Below are 18584 nucleotides of genomic sequence, written 5' to 3'. Positions count from 1 at the left end.
AACTGGGATGGCTTCTGTAAATCCGGGACTGTCCCTGGAAAATAGGGGCACTTGGAGGGTTTGTGTGATGTGCTTCTGCTTAGCTCAGGAGGTTACCTGCAGGTTACAGATCTGCTCATTGGGGGGAAAATCATACATGGGTAAGCTTTTATTACCACCGACTTTAAAGGAAGTATCTGAAGTTCCATTCTGACTTTAACAATGGAGTTTTCAAAAGTGCTCCTCAGTTTGTTGTTACACTTCCAGTTTTGCTACTCTCTGTGTCCTGGGAGACCCTAGTGGAGGGATAATTCTGGGGTAGTGTGGTGGTGAAATTATTCATTTATTTCATAAAATTTGATTTAAACCCCCTCCCCCCCCCAAAAAAAACCAACCTCTCAAAGCAGTTTACATATGCAAATATAAAGGATTTTTGGTAACCCTCCTCAGGGCCTAGGGGAATGCAAAATTCTGCAGCTTTAGGGAAAACATTGAGATGTCACATTTTTCCCCATCATGCTTCGTCAGCAGTTTCAGAAACCCACTCTCAGGGGCAGACTTTGGTAATCATTTGTAATATGGTGCCCTGTGTGAGGCAATAATTTGGGGGCCCCCAAACAGACCTTCTCAATTTTGGATCTTCATTTTGCACCCCCTCGGCTTAGCACCCTATGTGGGGGAACTTCCCACACTGCCCTAAATCTGATGCTGCCACTCTCCAGCAACGCAGAACAGGGCTTTCAGTGTGGCTGTCCCTGTTCTCTGGAACAACATTCCCACTGAGAAATGATAGGTACCTAGTAGCTATACTTTCCAGAAATAATTAAAGACATTTTTGCTTTACTAGACTTTTCCAGATGGATGAAAAGGTTTCTGCCTTTGGTGTTCATTTTGTATTATGTTTAATACAGTACAATTTTTAAAACCTATTTTCAACTGTTTTACTCCTTTTAAAAGTATCTTACTTATGTTTATGATGTGTCTGTGAATCTCTCTCTCTCACACACACACACATTCAAATATTTAATAATAATAATAACATTTCCCCCCAAGCAAGTCAGGCAAGAACTCATACAACTCAAATTGTTATTTGTATGATTAGATTATATTTTTATTTGCTTGCAGTTACTTTGGAGAGAAGCCCAACAGTCATGTTGCGGATTTTCACAGCAGAGGTTTCAAATTTTTGCAGAGGAAACACCTCCAAGTCCTTAGAAAGGAAGGCTGGTGGATTACAGCATGTATCAGAAGGAATAAGCAGGTGGAATGAAGCAGGAGAAGGCCTGGAGCAGCACAAAAGACTTCTGGGAGTGTTTATGCTACTGGCGCAAATCCAACCTGGTTGTTGCCCAGATCGTACACGGAATAGTAGGACCTAAGGAAGACATCACCAAGGATCCACAGAGGCTGTCCATTCTGGGATGGCAGGTAAGTGGGCATGATGCCAATGCTGCAATAGCCGCTGTTGTTCTGTGAAAGAAAAATCACAGTTAAATCTATTTGGCTTAGGAGTTGTCATCAACTTCATGGCATAAATAAGAAACTGCAGAGTAATGAGAGAACACTACATTTCAGCACACAAACTTTGCACCTTAATGTTGAATTTCAAGATTTTTGCCATTTTCTTGGACAATGTTTGGCTTTTATTAAAAAGGTATCTGTAAGATTGGAGATATACTTCAGAGGTCCAGACTATGGGAAGCCCAGAACAAATTAATGATTAATAATTTGGGTTGTAATTTGGTTGTTTTTTATTTTAGTTTATTGTTTTTAATTGGATTATAATCAGATGATGAATATGTTTTGATGGATATGTTAATTGGCTGTTTTTATTGGAAAATTAATAAAAAATATTTTTTTGGAAAAAAAGGTATCTGTAAGAGTGCAAACTTGCATTAGCAGCTGTGTAAAGTACTGTTGCACACTGACCCTACACAGAGGTGTAAGAGCACTGCTCTGCAGTCAGAAGGGTACAAACAGCATCCCAGTAATTAATGGTCCAGGTACGTTCTCCATCACTAGGGTACAAGCACATTACACCTGCATCCTACTACATTGGCATAGACACTAACTACGTTTCCTAGTGGTTATTTTTAAAGGCTGCTTTACATCACATATTCCCCTAGGTGGATGAAAAACCACATAGGCAGTTTAGCCAGAAGCAAGTCCTTGGATGAGACAACCAGCCCTGAGTCCTAAAACACCCACCAGCAAAGAGATAAAACTTTTTCCAGTGCCTGGTGCCACCAATCAGTATTAACTGATGTCTTTAATTATGTTTCCATTAATGCTTTTCGCTGATTTTATTCTTACATGTTGAATACTACCTTGATATTTGTTTGTGAAGGTGTGGATTAGGACTATTAAATAAATAAACAAATAACACATTTTTTGTGAAGGTGTGGATTATTAAATAAGCAAACAAACAAATAACTAACTAACTAACTAACGGGGAATAGCTTTTCAGTGGTTTCACATACCTGAAGGACGTAGGCTGAGGGACTCAGAGGGAAACTGCTTCCACCGATGACAAAAGTAATGGTGGGCATGCTCTGGATGTTGCTGCAGCTGACCACATACTGTGGGAGAAGAAGTATGGTAAGAGCTATGCAGCAGCATATTTCAATCACTATTGCACTTCAAACATTACCACCACTGACTAAAAAAATGAGGATCCTTAGGTGCCCTTTCCCTGGTGGTTAAAACTGAAATGCAGATCTTCAATGGTTTCTTCAAAGTCAAGGATGGAGTTTGTGGCAGGAAGATGATGGAGGAGTTTTCTGACAGCTGGTAACACTCCCCACTCATGGGCGGAGGAAGTGGGGTGTGGTGGGTGCGGGCCGCCCCGGGTGTCACCACTGAGGGGGGTAACAAAATGCTGGGCAGCACTCACTGTGGGGCCTGTAGCGCACCAGAGCCATGTGTCTCTCCTGGGAAAGATGCGGTGGCTTGGGCATGCACAGACTCTGCGCTGCCCAAACAGTCCACCAGGGCGGCTGAGTAGGAGGAGGCAGGCAGACTCCAGAGGCCCTGTGGTGCTCCCCACCCCTATGGGCAGCTCGCTTCGCCCTCGGCCTGAGTGGCTTTCTCTGCCTCTGTCCCCACTCCCACCCCACCAGCCAAATAAGAGAAATATATTTCCCTGAGTCTACACTCCTTGCATGATCCTTTGAACTGTAACCACTGTGTGGGGTCAAACAAGAACATGCTAAGTTTCATGGGTGCTGATACTGAGCATCTTCAGATTACTGGTGCTAAGTGGTCGTGCCCCCAGTCCACAGCTGCGTCCCCCCCTACCTCGCCATTGCTGTCCTGCTCGGCTCCAATGTATTGCATCAGCTCTCCAAAGACCTGCTGTGGAGCAGTGAGGAGGGACGTTCCAGTATCCACAATCGCCTGGCATCCCTGGCTGCACCAGTTGCTGATCTGGTTGCCAATATAGAAGCTAGAGGGAAAGAGTTTAAAAAGTTGTCAGCAGTTATATTCCTATAAAGATGATGCATCGAGGAGCCGCAAGACCATAGGATGTCATGCTTCCTTGCTTGCTTTTGATGTTTTCATGGCATCATCAAAGCTGCCATGGTTTTGAGCTTTTCATAATAACCAAAAGCAGGATTGCAGTCTTAGGTTTTTGTAATTGGGCTATAATAATCACAGCTCTTCTTTCCACGTCCTGGAAGATGCAGAGAGCCAGAGCCAGAAATAAATGGAATAAGATATGCTTGCAGATTTTGAACTCTAATTTTCAGCATAAGCAAAGGATATTTGTATTTTAGTGTTCTGTTGGAAGCCGCCGAGAGTGGCTGGGGAAATCCAGCCAGATGGGCGGGGTATAAATAAATAAATTATTATTATTATTATTATTATTATTATTATTATTATTATTCTTTGGGTCATGTTTCATGGTATGCAAAATAGGATGGGGGGAAATTACTCAGCTGGTCCAAGGGAAATAGATTTAAAGAGCCCAAAAACTCAAATCAAAGGACTGTTCAGGTTTTCAACCACAAGCCTCCTGATCAGGCTCCCAGTAGACATTATCTATGAGAATAGTCTTACCTTTCGATTGCAATTTGCCAGTAAGCTTCTTGGGTGACTGGAGTCCAGACAATCTGACCAGAGTAGAGGCTGGAATCAACTCCTCCCAAAGCAAGTTCACCACCCTGGTTGCCCTCTTGCCTAGAAGGACAAATGCACAAGAAGGTTAAACACTTCATCATTTACATACATTCACTGAAAAAGACAGAAAGCTTGATCTGGAATAAGCCATAATTAAGAGTAGACCTGTCGCCATTTATGGGACAAGACTAAAGTGGGTCTACTCTAAGCATGGTTAAAGCTGTAATCATAACCCCACTTATAAGGGAGTAAACCCCACAGAATTAAATAGGACTTTTGAATAGGCATGGCCAGGACTGCACTGTAAGCCTGGATTCAACCTAAAATGGAAGGTGTTTTACACAGAGCAGCAAACAACTCCTTTGTTTTATGTTTAAGTTACTTTGAGCTGAATGCTATTATAGATATGTGGCTTTATAACCTTGCAACCAAGGTCCATCATCAGAGGCAATGGCATATATTGGTGAGAATGTTGGACCTTGGGCTAGTAATTCTCCCTCAAGCTAGTTGCTCAGCCCTAGCATTTGTACAAAATAGCAAAGGACTATTATGTATTTGACATGCCTCAAAAATCCCATTACTGTTGTAAATTGTTATTTATTTTTATTTATACTCTACCTTTTTCTCCAAGGAGCTCAAAGTGGCATTTATGGTTCTCCCCTTCATCATTTAACTCCCACAAGAACCCCACAAGGTAGGTCAGGCTGAGAGGAAGTGACTGGCCCAAGGTGATCTAGTAAGTGTCATGGCTGAGTGGGGATTTGAACCCTGGTTTCCCAGCTACAAGTCTGACACTCAAGCCACTACACCATACTAGTTCTCAGTAAACTGTCTGTTGAATCTGAAAGCTGTAGTCAAAGAGAACCAACCATGGCCACTGAGGGGAGATTGTCATTGGATAGTGTTGAACAGGAATGAATGAACTTATGATAGAAGTGAGTCAATAATACCCCAGGAGTTTCTCTTCCTTTGTCTAGTTTGCCCATCACTGATGGGGGAAGGTACACTTCAAGGTTAAAGCAATGGCAACAAAATAGGAGAGTAGCTTGTGGTTTCTATTGACTTTTCCTGAAAGATAAGGATGTCTGAGGAATTTGCGTTGTGAATTCCAATATGACCTGACATGATCTGCCCTTCCCAGACTGGCCTATGGATCAGAATGAAGATATCCTTCAGATTTCACTTTTCTCTGAAGTTTGCAAATAAATGTTTTTGACACAAAAATGCAAATCAGAATGCTTTTTAAAGTGCACATTGTAAAAAACAAATGTGCATATTTTGTGAGAAAATATATGCAGAAAAGCATGTTGGGGAAAATATATTCAAAAATAAGTATTTAAATATGAAGTATTTAAATATGAATCTTCATGCAGATTTTTAAAATTTGTACTTATGAATGAACAAAGCGGGAAAGTGATATGGACTGGAAAAAGACCAAGCCATCCTTCCCTACTGAAAGGTACCCTGAGAAACTTAGAAGAGGGATAGATGGAGGCAAGGCAAATGCAAAAGAAAAGAATGTTTTGCATCCATACCCGCTCAGGTAGAAGCCGAACACAGGAGCATCAAGAAGGTTCTGCTGGAGCATCCCCTGCATGACTGTGGTGGCACCACCAGAAGAAATGGCAGGGTAAGCCAAGCCCAGGATGCCGTCAAACTGGGCATAGACGAAGTTTGTGCCAGGCTCAGTCTCGCTCAGGCCAAATTCCTGGTTGGTGATGGAAATGCCTTGGATCTAGAAGGGAATTGTAGGAAAGAGTCATCATCACAACAAAGCAGAAAAAGCACATTGCAAATGGGAGAAAAAGAAACATGCCAGAAAAGCACAGCATCACATAGCCCAATATGCAATGGGGATATTACAGGACAATTCACTAACCACTTTTTATCCAGAGAAACAAATGATCTAAATGGACTTGGGTCACTCAAAATATCTGGGAAAATGAAACCTCATTATCAAGATGAGGAGATGGTTGAACTTTCAAGTTTTCCACTCTTTATTTTTTGTTCATTGGGACTTCATAACAATACCTAGAAATGCAGTTAGCTCTCGTCTTTTACCACCTTCAAATATATAGTAGACTAATCTAATAAATCCCTTGAGTTAATGAGTATTATGCATGGAGTATAATAGCAGTCACTGCGCTAGTGCAATGTCATTACCAGATGCCTTGTTCCAAAGTAGAAATATCAGTTCTCATACCAGTGTGACAGAGAAAGTGGCACCACTGTAAAGTGGACAAGTGCCATCAAGAAATATAGCAGAATGGCATCACACAAAGCTGTTGTGTGCCATGCAACTGGGGGGAAAGGGGACATGGTGAGGACAAGTGACAACAGGTTTGAGAATGACTGCTCTCTGGTCACACTGACTATGCACAAATCCTCTTGCCTGGTGCATAGTAGCAACTTCATAATAGTATTGAAATGGCTGCACATATTCTTGAACTGGGTTGCCTTGCATAGGTCAGATGCCACAGTGGATGGGCTTTCTTGACACTCTTTCATTAAGTTCACAGAGTGCTATTGAAGAACCCATTGTTGAGGTTGGCTGTAATAGATTTCCAAGTATATTTGTACAAGAGAGTTTCTCCCCACCCTCCACTGCATCTGAAGCTTTGGCTGTGCTCAAGGTCACTATACTTTGTTACCTGTGTGATCGAAGTGCATTGCATTAGAAATGTTAGAATGGACTCCTTCCTGTCTACTGAATCTTTCTGCTTCTGCTGCAAGAAGCAGTTTTTAATATTCTGTTGAGAGCTACCCAGAGTGGCTGGGGCAACACAGTCAGACGGGTGGCATATAGTTGTTGTTGTTGTTGTTGTTGTTGTTGTTGTTGTTACAATTGAAACCAATTTAGGGTGCACTACTGCTTACCGTTACGGTATCATAGCCAAAGAGCCCAGTGAGGCTCCCAGTTCCATACTGCAAAGAGAAGGTCTGGTCGTTGGTGGAATAAGTAGAAGACTGGCTGGGGTTGAACAATGGGTGGTTTGCTAGTGGTAGAAATTGAAGAAAAACAGACTTGTATCACTTTTAGGATCACAACAAAACCAGGTTTTAATACCATGTGTATCACTCTCTCTTCTCATCCACCATTGAACCTGAATCCGCAGCTGCGAGAGAGAAAAGTTCTAGCACCAAAATATAAACCCAAAAATAATTCTTCACCTTTGTTTTGCTTAGAGCAGTGGTGGCCAACTTTGGCCCTCCCGCTGTTTTGGGACTACAATTCCCATCATCCCTGACCACTGGTCCTGTTAGCTAGGGATTATGGGAGTTGTAGTCACTGGCTGAGGAAGAGGAGTGTGGGTGCCCTGGCAGCGCGATCCCAGTGGGGTGCCATCGCGGGTGCCCCCCCTGCGCTGGGTGCCACACCCCTGCAGGCGGTGTGCCACGCCTCCAGGACACATGCCGCCCCCCAGTGCCAGAGCATGAAGCTCCACCACTGGTTGTAGTCCCCAAATGGCTGGAGGGCCATGTTTGGCCACCACTGGTTTAGAGGATACTCACTGCAGGCCTGACTCTGGCAGTAGACTGATGGCACCCAGAGGTTGGATGACCCAGTGTCAAAGAGAACCAAGAAGTTCTGGGGTGGAGTTCCAATGCTGATCTCTCCATAATAGGACATCTAGAGAAAAGAGTACATTGCCATCAACAATAGCTTCCCCCCATTGATATCTGCATAAATTCCCAGCACATTCAATAGAACATTTTGCACAACCGCCCCAAAAGGAAGCAAAAACTACCCATTACTGTAACTACCCGAAAACATTCCTCTTATATGTTTTTCTTCTTTTGATTTTTTTATACTCTCCCATATATTTTAATTTAGAGTGATGCACAAAGAGAACCACAATTCCATTCTCAAAACTTAAAATTCCCATGATTTTTAATAGTCACATATTAGGACTCAAACACTGATATTCAGCTAAATCTGGACTTCTTATTCCATCCAGCACATGTTGAAATCCTAGCCTTTACTCTTTCCTAGTTTTGCTCTTTCTATGATTTTGGTAGCTTCTCTTAGCCAACCGTATACTCACGTCCATGTAGTTAGCAAGGGGTTCGTAACCACTGGCATAGTTGTTGAAGTACTTGCTGGCAGGGTCATAATGATTGTCCTTCAGGAACTTTTCAAGGACACCCTTCTCCTTCATCACCTCCCGCATGGACTTGAACTTTTTCAGGGGAACTCTGTATGGGATGAAGAGTTAGACGCAGAGTCAAAAAGACAGCTGTAAACTTTTTGCATATTAAGTATGCTCAATGGAATATCTTCAGACCATTGATGGAATTCTCTGGTCTGAACCATATAATACCTAAGGCAAGCACACTAACTTCCATCTACTGTAATTCCATCAGGGTTCAAGCTAACCTGCCACCATCCTAACCTTAAAAGGCCACACTAACTCATGCACTGTGTTGTTAACAAGGAATGGAAAGCCAAGAGGGACACTTGTACAGGTTCTTCCACTGGACTTCTTTTCTGCGATATTGCACATTTCTCCTTCCCTCCCTGCCCAAAAGTGCTCTGTCTATCTTTCATCTTACTTGTTATTTAACCAATATCTACAGCTGCTGATTCAATAAAAAGGTATTAGCTAAACTATTTTGGATCCTGTCTTTGCCCTTCTCAGTGATTCTCTTGCCTTCCTGAGCTTTGTCTGTTTAGGTAATGATATCTACTGCAGGGATGGCAAAACATTTTGGGCTCAAAGGCCACATTCATCCTTAGCCATCGTTCTAGGACTGCGTGTCAGCAGTGGGTGCTGCCAAAAGTAGGTGTGCCCATCTCACAGTCTCACATACATACACACAGAGGCACACAGCTCCCTCTTCAGCTGAGCAGCTGAGCAGTGTGTGTGTGTGTGTGTGTGTGTGTGTGTGTGTGTGTGTGTGTTATTGCCCACTAGCTGTTCATCAGTTAATGTTACACCTGACAATCAAGGAAGGATCAATTAACATGCCAATTAAGGCTCTAGTTGGCTCTCTCTGCCCACCCCAATACCTACGGTATATACTGTACTTAAATAATTAAAAAACATTTCTCCTACCACTACCAGAATTAGAGTGATCTTGCGGGACCAATAATTGCTTGTGGAAATACATACATCAGGCCTTCCTAGCTCGAAGGAAAATAAGTTTTTTACCCATATACTGTCCATACTGTGAGTAGTAAGGTCCCATGGCTATTAACTAGCATCACTGAGATTAGAATGTCCATATTCACAATTTCCAGAGAGGTAGTTGTGTTAGCTTCTTGCAGCAAAAACAATGAATAGTGTTTAAGATCCCACAAAACTCTTCTGTTGTTTTTCAGTGTTTACAGCATAACTCTGATTTGCTGAGGAGGACAGATAAACGATGGCTGTCACCATCATACCTCCCATGAGCTTACCAAGGACACCTGCCTGGCTACTTTTGACAAAAATGCTGAGCTAAATGAATAATTTGTCTCATACATTAAAGCAATTGATGTAGGGAGTGAATTGAATAGAGACTGAAAAAGGTCTGCATAGGAAACATACATTCATCATACATGCAATTCTCCCCCACCCCTTTTTTTAATTTAATTTTTATTGCAAATTAAATACTGTCATTTTAATCATTGATATTCTGCCCCATAATGACAGCTTGAATTTACTCCAATTTTCTAAATTTCCTTTAATTTCCTTCCATTTTTTGCATCATAAATGCAGTTCTAATAATGCAATGAAATACAAATGAATGAAAGAAAGAACATTAACAGTATAATCATTCCTATGCACATCTCCTGATAAGTTTGGCCCACTGAGTTCAGCAGCACTTACTTTCAGGTAAGTGTGTACAGGAGTATTTTTTTTTTTAATGTACATTTTGTTCTCACAGATGTTATTGGGAAATGCTATGCATCTTTGCAGGAAATGTCATGTCCATTTGATTCCTATCTCTTGAAATTTTCAAAACACAAAGGTTTTCGGTTTAAAAAAACTGGGTCTCAATTGCTTACTGAGAATCTCTGCCTTCGGATAGAATATTGTGGTTTTAAAGGCTTTTATAAAAATAAAGTTTCAATGATAAAATGCTCTGTCTTGCACTTTACAGCTATATTTCTCACTTAACAACTTGATAAAAGAGCATCGGTGCTATTATCTAAATCAAGAATAGCCAACATTGCGCTTTCCATATTTTGTTGGACTACAAGTCCCATCATCTATGACCATTGGTCATGCTGGCTAGGACTGATGGGAGTTGAAGTCCAACAACATCTGGAGGGCACCCATTATCTAAATTTTATGAGCTAACTGTCACAATTATTACTATACTCAGAACTGCTGAATTCAGTACAGAGTTCTGTAGACATAGGCTTGCTACTGAAATCCAGTAGAAAACAATGGATCTCAGGCTAGTCATTATGACTAACTTGGTCCATAAGTTTTTAAAGATCCTAGGCAGCAGTCCTAGGCATGTTTATCTGGGATTAAGCCTCGCCCCGAATGCTTATTGCTTACTTCCAGATAGGAGTAAGTAATGAACAGCACATTATTACTTTACAGGCACATCATGCTAAACATTCATACTTCATTGCTGCTCTTTTTTTTCCGGCTACCAAGCACAACTGAAGCCAAGAATCACCCGGAGAGGCTGCAACATGCCATTGTTCCATACTCACTTGACAACAGCACCCTCACAGAGGTGAAGGCACACCAGGGCAAGGACCAGCCACTTCATGATGCCTTCTTTCTTCTGAGCAGTTTCTAAAGTGTATTCTTTCACTGCTGCACCTTGGTCTTAAGACACTGGGTAAGTGTTGGCACAGCAGGGTCCCTTCTTATATACCCTGAACGGTGCTGCTTTCACCGCCAACATGCAGCCAAGTCACATATCAGAATCTTAACAATGGGTCAAACAATTTTTCAAAGGCATTGCAGAACTTTTATCTCAATCGCTATTATTTAATCAGAAAAGCAAATGATGTTTTGTGCTAAGCTCATATTTTGGAAGTAGAGGTTGACATTGGTTCTTATCATCATATATTCAGTTCTCTTTAAAACACACACACAAGGTCCTTGCAAACTACATCTCCAGCAAGCACTTGTTTTATCTTTTACTTGTATCAGATATGATAGTTATAGGGGGTGTTTTCATAAGGGGGTGTTAGCATGCAGGGGGTGTTAACATGCAAAACTTTGATTAGAATGGAAAAATACGAAGCCCTAAACAGTCATGTGATCTTCACTGTTTCCATCCAAGGCATTATCAGCATCACTAGAACCGTACTATACCAATCGAGATTGAAAGTCAAATTATTTGACATGGACAGAAAAGGCCCAAAAGGATCCAGTCATATAGAATGAACAGAACAGCTCAGAATAGAACAGGGGTGCCCAAACTTTTTTCTAAGAGGGCCAGATTTGATGAAGTGAACATGCGTGAGGGCCGACCAAAGTTGTTGACCTTTTTCCCTTTTTTTAGGATTGAAGTTGCTGAGCTTTTTTTTATAATTTTACCCCAAAGTTGTTGAGCCTGGGATAGGAAATTGCGTTGTGATATACAGTATATACATCCTTCTTCTGTTCCATGCCTGCTCACTCTGCTCTTCACTCTTCAAGCTGTGTAAGCTCCCAATCTTGTGGATTTTTCCACCATGAGGTACATAGTCATTGTTCCCTGTTAGGTGATAGGGGAACTGCCACTATGTACTGAGCTCGGGATTAGGGACGTGGGTGGTGCTGTAGGTTAAACCACAGAGCCTAGGGCTTGCCGATCAGAAGGTCAACAGTTCGAATATCCGGACAGGGTGAGCTCCTGTTGCTTGGTCCCTGCTCCTGCTAACCTAGCAGTTCAAAAGCACGAAGTGCAAGTAGATAAATAGGTATCACTCTGGCGGGAAGGTAAACGGCGCTTCCATGTGCTGCTCTGGTTCGCCAGAAGTGGCTTTGTCATGCTGGCCACATGACCCGGAAACTGTATGCCGGCTCCCTCGGCCAGTAAAGTGAGATGAGCGCCCCAACCCCAGAGTCGTCTGCGACTGGACCTAACGGTCAGGGGTCCCTTTACCTTTACCTTTACTGAGCTCTGGGGGCACGGAAAGGGTCTTACGTAGAACAGGGAGAAAGATCAGCCCACTTACCGTATTGATCAGGAGATGCCAACCTTTGGGGGCCATGGACACGTGTGCAAACTCGAGAAACTGTTTTGGGCACCACACACACACACAGTCAAGCACATATCACAACCTTCTGCCTATGGCATAACACTTCTAAAAAGCCTAATTTCAGTAGGGAGAGGGGACACAGTAGGCATGAAGGAAGGCCTCTGTGCAGAGCCGGCCCACCCATAAGGCAAGGTAAAGTGTCTGCTTCAGGTGGCAGGATGCCCTGGGGCAGCAGATCTGGCCTCCAAGGAATGCATAGCCCACTGCTGCAGTGGTGGCAGCAGTTGCGCTATGCTCCTTAGAGGCTGAATCTACAATCTCCTCAGCAGCCTTCTTCGTCATGCCACCTCTGCAGCAGCCTCTTGTCAAATAATAGTTGCTGCTGATCTCCCCCTGCTTGTTCCCGATATAGATCTTTATTGTGCTCTTATTCCTGATCTTTTCTCACCCCTTGTTCCCTAGACAGCCCCCCCCCCCATTTTGTGGTTTGCTTCAGGTGCCAAAATGTGCAGCCAATGGTGGGATGTTGGATGGAGACCCCTGATATAGACTAATGGCTACGTTAATATGTAGCCTCAAGAGCAGGGGTAGGCAACCTAAGGCCTGTGAACCGGATCCGGCCCAATCGCCTTCTAAATCCGGCCCACAGACGGTCCGGGAATCAGCTTGTTTTTACATGAGTAGAATGTGTGCTTTTATTTAAATTGCATCTCTGGGTTATTTGTGGGGCATAGGAATTTGTTCATATATTTTTTTCAACATATAGTCTGGCCCACCACATGGTCTGAGGGACAGTGGAGCTGCCCCCTGCTGAAAAAGGTTGCTGACCCCTGCTCAAGAGGATGGATGGAGCAAGTGCTGTGGCTCTGCAGAGACATACCAGATCAAATGTTACATGAACATTTCTTCCTGAAGCAACAATAGTTTGCTGCAACAAAACATCGAGTTTCATGACTTTCATTGAAGATGCATTTTTTAAAATATGGAAATGCTTTTGTTCTCCTTTATTGTGTGTGTTTATACACTTTTAAATAGATTATACACTTTTAAATAGATTGTTTGTGGGTTTTTCCAGAGCGCTCCTTAGGAGGTAGCTTCGACCAACTTGGCTGAACTGAAGTACAGTAAGCCCCAAACTTACATGAATTTAACTTGTGCACATTCAGTGTTATGTGTGTGGCAAAAAAAAAAAAATTTAAAAAATACTAAGGGGGTGGAAAAGAGGTGAGGTTCCAGGAAAAATGGCTTTGGCAAATGCATATCAGGTGTGATAAGGCTCACCTTAAGTGAATGGCTGCTTATCATTGCCCTCTTTATAATTAAATCTGCAGAGGGCACTAAATTTTCCACGTGGTGCAGATCCTGCCAGATCCTGGTTGAGGTGAATGGTACCGGGTGAGCAATTGTTGCCGCTTATCTGGTAACCAGCAAGGCTGCTTCTGGCTGTCCTTACTCAGGCGAAATAGGATTTGCTTTCCATCTTGGATAAGATTGTGATGGGAACAGGGCTCTTTTAATAGGCATTAGAATGATAAAATGAAGTGGCTCCTAACTGCAGTTTGTAATGTACAGGAGCTCTCTAGAAAAGGCATTTTAAAATGTGTGTGCACACTGTATGTAGTCTGATCTGATTCCAGTTGCAAGATTTCCAGTACAACAGTAGGAAAGTTGACCACCCTGCATTGAACAGCATACCACCCTTTTCTACTAAAATGAGCAGAAATGCAGCTGCATGTAGCATCCAGGCAATCGATCCCACCCAACCTCCTACACAGGTATCCCAGCTTTCATCTTTAGACACATCCTGAGATGGAGCAATTCATAATGATCTGACTCTACACAACGGCATTTCTTCCAGAGGCTGAGGAACATTGTGTTTGTGTTCAGGTGTTTGTGTTCAGGTTAAGTCTTCGTCATTCTGTGACATCCTATGGTTGTTCTAGACTCAACCAGCCAAGAATTTAATCTACATTGCAGTTACTGTAGGCCATGTGAGTGAGTTTCATGGCTGAGCAGAGATTTGAATCAGGGTTCCACATGTCCAAACCAAATATTTTAAATCATTCCAGCTTGTACTGCATTGGGCTCATTTGGGAGGAAGGGCAGGAATAAATTTAATAAACAACAAAATTGTCTCGGTTGGATTAAGTCATGTAGGACCATCTCCATAACCCCCCACCCCCATTTTCCAGATAATGCAGTGGGAGAGAATGCATTGTAGAGATCCAGGAAAATTCTTAAAGCCAATGACTGAAACTTCACATGGAGGATGTGGTTTTCCATAGCTCAGAAAAAGTGGAAAATTCAAATCAGGGTGCAGATTGTTTTAGGCTCTTAGAAACTGGTACATTTGTCAGTGAACCTCAACACTTGCAAGTAATTTGGGGACTTTATTGATGATGCCATGAGCCATGCTGATCCAAACATAGTGCAATTCAAGAATGAGACTCTGAATTTGAGAGTGCACCTATTTTCACCCTGATTTTCCTACTGGATGCCAAATTCGGTACCACTTCTGGCATGCTGTCTCTACCTTGGTGTTTAAGGACCAATTCCTTGATTGCCTGCCTGTGACTCAGGTTGAAACCCTCCATCCTTTAAGCATAGCTAAGTACATACAGTACACCCAAAGACACACCCTGAATTCTGACACACAGTATATAGTGCTGCTGTTCGCAGTTGCTGTTTTATCGAATGCACAGTGGATTTCTGCAGTTGCATCACGGTGAAAAAACCATCTGCAGCTTGAGTGAGGCACTATTATTCCGAATGGGGCCAAGCTCTACACAAGAACAGGTTTAACATGAATGTCAACTATAAGATAAAAAAATTTTTAAATCCTTCCAGTATCACCTTAGAGACCAACTAAGTTAGTTATAGGTATGCGCTTTCGTGTGCATGCACGAAAGACTTAGTTAGTCTCTAAGGTGCTACTGGAAGGAATTTAATTTTTTATTTTGTTTCGACTACGGCAGACCAACATGGCTACCTACCTGTAACTAGAACTATAAGTTCTGAGAGTTTTCACGTGATATCATACCCAGAGTAAGGATGGAGATTATGTAGAAGTTCTGTGGAAAGTCGGGGATTGCAGGTAAAGAAATGAGATTTTGTCACAGCCAAAATAATCTTGACTCATGATTTGTTCACAAATCAAAACAAGCCACGCCTTCCAAAAGATAGTAATCAGATTTCATTTATTTTGGATACATTCGTAGTGCACATTAAAATAAGACACGAGCGCTCCTCAATCACATGGCACTGCTAATGCTATTTGCTTTGAAGGATACGATCGGATGAGATACAAAGAGAGAATGAACGGAGGATACACAGCAGGAACCAGTGAAGAAAGAAACCACAGAGCAGCTTTTGTGGCCAGAGCAGCTAGGCATCCCCAAGTGCCTTTGCTTTCCTGCCACATCAGATAATCAGCAAAGACATCAGTATTAGTTAACTATGAAGAAAACTGCACAGGGTAAAAGCTTGAGATCTGCCTAGCTAAAGCTGGGCTTTTCAAAATGAATCACTTGCAGAGGAAATGGTATCCCCTTTACGTACCCAGATTCCTCCCCAATCACTCATCCTAGTCACTGGCTCGCATATGCCAATCTGGTAACTTCCTTAGCTAATGGTTTAGATTCTTTCTCCTAAAGTAGCTGTAGGAATTTAGCATATTTTCACAGAAGTTCAGAGGTTAAAGTTCCTGAGAGGACACCGTGAGGAGGTGGCCACAATCCCTAGGAAACAGAACACCTGTGCCTTTACTGCCTGCACATCAGCGAAAATACTAGCAGAGGCAGGTTGTCTTGCCACTAGAATGAGAGAAAATGGCACCTTGTGTCATTGGCACAGCTGTTAAAAAGACAGTGCCAATCTGCTTTTATGCAATCCAGCAATTAAAGAAAGGGTCAACAAGCCACACGAAAATATAAGCAAAATAGTTGGGGACAAATGTTAAGAAAAGTTACAAGTGCAAATAAAGAATAGCCACCCTTTCTTCCACAAGGGACAAGATGACTCCCCAAGCAGAAGTACAGATACACTCATTATGGAGCAATGACAAGTATATTGGGAATTAAGAGGTATGTGGACAGCCCTTTCACACTGGCTGCAAAACTAAAGTCACAACCAACCAGAGATTACATTTGACATACAAACCAACTTCAGTTGTAATGATTCTTGCTTGGCACTTATGTCACTCAAACCCTTTGTAAACACCAGTTAATCTTCATAATACCTCTATGAAGTGAGTAGGTACCACCATTACTCAGCTTCACAACTTGTAGTTCCTGCTCCTGCCTCATGAGAAATGATGTGGACATTGTAATGGTAAACAAACATACCCACTAAGGCTCCTCTTTTAAATGCTGCTTTTTACCACCCAAGGGATTTGGGGATAAACATATTAAGATGTTCCAGAAGCTTAAAGGCTAAGAAAAGTTTTTAAAACAGCAAGCTGGGAGATCCCCTTAGGATACAGATTATTGTTTCCCTACTATGAGACAAAGTTGATGCAGACTATACAGACTAACATGGGGATTAGATCACAGAAGTCATAAAACCATAGGTAGTCTAAGGTTGCCATTTTACTTTCCCTCCCCGCTCATCCCACCCGACACAGGGAGACTCAGTGCATTTACCAGTTGTGTGGGAGGCAATAAATCATGACAGCTTTCTACATTGGCCATGCAAAGAAAAGCTATGCTATGGGGAGGGAGATTGCCTAACACACTGTTGCTAAAAGCATGGGGTTTCTGCAGGGTGAGGGGAACGTGGTGATCCAAGTTAGGCCAGAACAGGACATTGCCTTGGTAGTTGACCAAAGCATTGTGTTGAACTTAATTGTCTTTCTCATAGCACCAGATAGAGCTTTAAAAGCAGGTAGATATCCACTTGGGATGCTGAGCACCTTATATCGAGAGATGGGGCGGCACAGCAGCTGGTTTACAAAAGAAAAAAAGGCCTTTTTCTTCCATTTGCTTTATTAATTAAGGCTAGCATGGCACATGTAACAAATGAGGGAAAAAAAGCTCCACTTGCACCCTTGAGCCACATTTTGTCAATGGTTGTTTAAAAGCAAGGCAAGTATGTGCAAATCAAAAGGTCAAAGACAACCCACTGCATGAAAACCAACACAAAAATGATTAGGAAACAAAGAAAATATTTTCTTGTCATAAGCTGGACTTGATGAGGCCTACAACTAGAACCAAATGTATCTGGTTTCATACTGTGGAAGTTGATCAAGGGCTGAACTGAAGCACCTTGGAGTTTCATTTTCCTTATTTATATTAAATAGATTATCCATGAATTTTCATTAAAAGCTCTGGGCTTATGAGGAAGAATAGAAAAGTCCCACGTGGCTGGAAAAATTACAATTATTTAAGATCCATTTTTATAATATCAATATTTATAAGATCAATTTTAGACTCTCTTTAGAATTATCATCCTTCCCCCACCCCAGCCTCTTTTTTTCGTGATGGAGGTCTGTCCCAAATAGGTCTGCAGCAGGCAGCTACCCCAGATATGTAGCTTTCTCCATCACTCATCTCTATAATGGGGAAAGCTGCACCTGTTGAATTTGTGCCCATCATGGACCTATTAATGAGCTTTTTTCAAGGGAGAAAGTGGCACCCCATCACTTCTGGTCAAAAAGATTGGAAGAGCACCACGTTCCATTGGGTCAGTGGCTGTGCAAAGAGTGCTTATAGATCTACTAAAAAATTAACAGGCAGACTACGGGAAGAGTTGATGAAAAAGGGACATACACTTCCAAAAGACAACACTAGGTGGCAGCCCTCTGCTTGTTTCACTGCAACTGATTCAGTCTGTGTCTCCATAGGGCAGATCAATGCTAAAAGTTACACCTTCTTTAATGATGCTGGAGGTAATCAGATTCCCCTACAACCTGGTACAAAATAAGGTAAGAAGAAAAACTATTGAAAGGGCATGCAGAGAATGTACCTAGTCTTTCCCCAACAACAATACTTACAGATTTCACTTTGGTTGCTTGTTCACTTTCTCATACTATATTCAATAGTGAAATGGTACAAAATGAGGTAAGAAGAAAGGCTACTGATGGCCCTTTGCCTGAAAAACAAACTTTGCACTGAAATATGTTTTTAGGGAAAAAAAGAAAACTTATTTGCAACTATTCTTCATGCTGTTTTACTCGTCACCAAAAAGAAATCTCGTTTCGGGCTCTAAAATTTAGCACATCCATCTCTACGTTCCATTGATATCTTTAAGATAAATCCAAACACCTTCTTGACTAGACTGTCCACCTTAACTGTGGGATCCCTTTCCCCCTACACCTGTGGCTCTTAAACTGTGGTCCACGAGACAGCAA

The 18584-nt window shown here is 42.2% G+C and overlaps 1 protein-coding gene across 1 annotated transcript; it reads right to left on the bottom strand.

Moving 5' to 3' along the window:
- Window positions 1-1062: 1062 nt before the first annotated feature.
- LOC309373321 (gastricsin-like) lies at window positions 1063-10901 on the bottom strand. The gene is made up of 9 exons (XM_081917435.1): window positions 10754-10901; window positions 8145-8295; window positions 7612-7729; window positions 6976-7094; window positions 5634-5833; window positions 4039-4158; window positions 3277-3424; window positions 2460-2558; window positions 1063-1449 (listed from the first exon to the last, which is right to left on the bottom strand). The coding sequence occupies exons 1-9, from the start codon at window positions 10810-10812 to the stop codon at window positions 1294-1296; spliced, it is 1170 nt and encodes a 389-aa protein (XP_081773561.1). The 5' UTR covers window positions 10813-10901; the 3' UTR covers window positions 1063-1293.
- Window positions 10902-18584: the final 7683 nt, after the last annotated feature.

The sequence above is a fragment of the Podarcis melisellensis genome (genome assembly GCF_964234715.1).
Source record: "Podarcis melisellensis genome assembly, chromosome: 6".
Lineage (NCBI taxonomy): Eukaryota > Metazoa > Chordata > Lepidosauria > Squamata > Lacertidae > Podarcis > Podarcis melisellensis.
The sequence above is the reverse complement of the archived record's forward strand: the minus strand, read 5'-3'. Positions and strand labels throughout refer to the sequence as shown.

Excerpts from the sequence above, each read along its gene's own strand:
- LOC309373321 (XM_081917435.1), bottom strand. The coding sequence starts at position 10,812 with ATGAAGTGGCTGGTCCTTGCCCTGGTGTGCCTTCACCTCTGTGAGGGT. Across the intron at positions 2,559-3,276 it reads AGCAGGACAGCAATGGCGAG|TATGTGGTCAGCTGCAGCAA; the intron begins GTAGGGGGGGAC and ends CTTCTCCCACAG. Across the intron at positions 1,450-2,459 it reads CCTCAGCCTACGTCCTTCAG|AACAACAGCGGCTATTGCAG; the intron begins GTATGTGAAACC and ends TTTCTTTCACAG.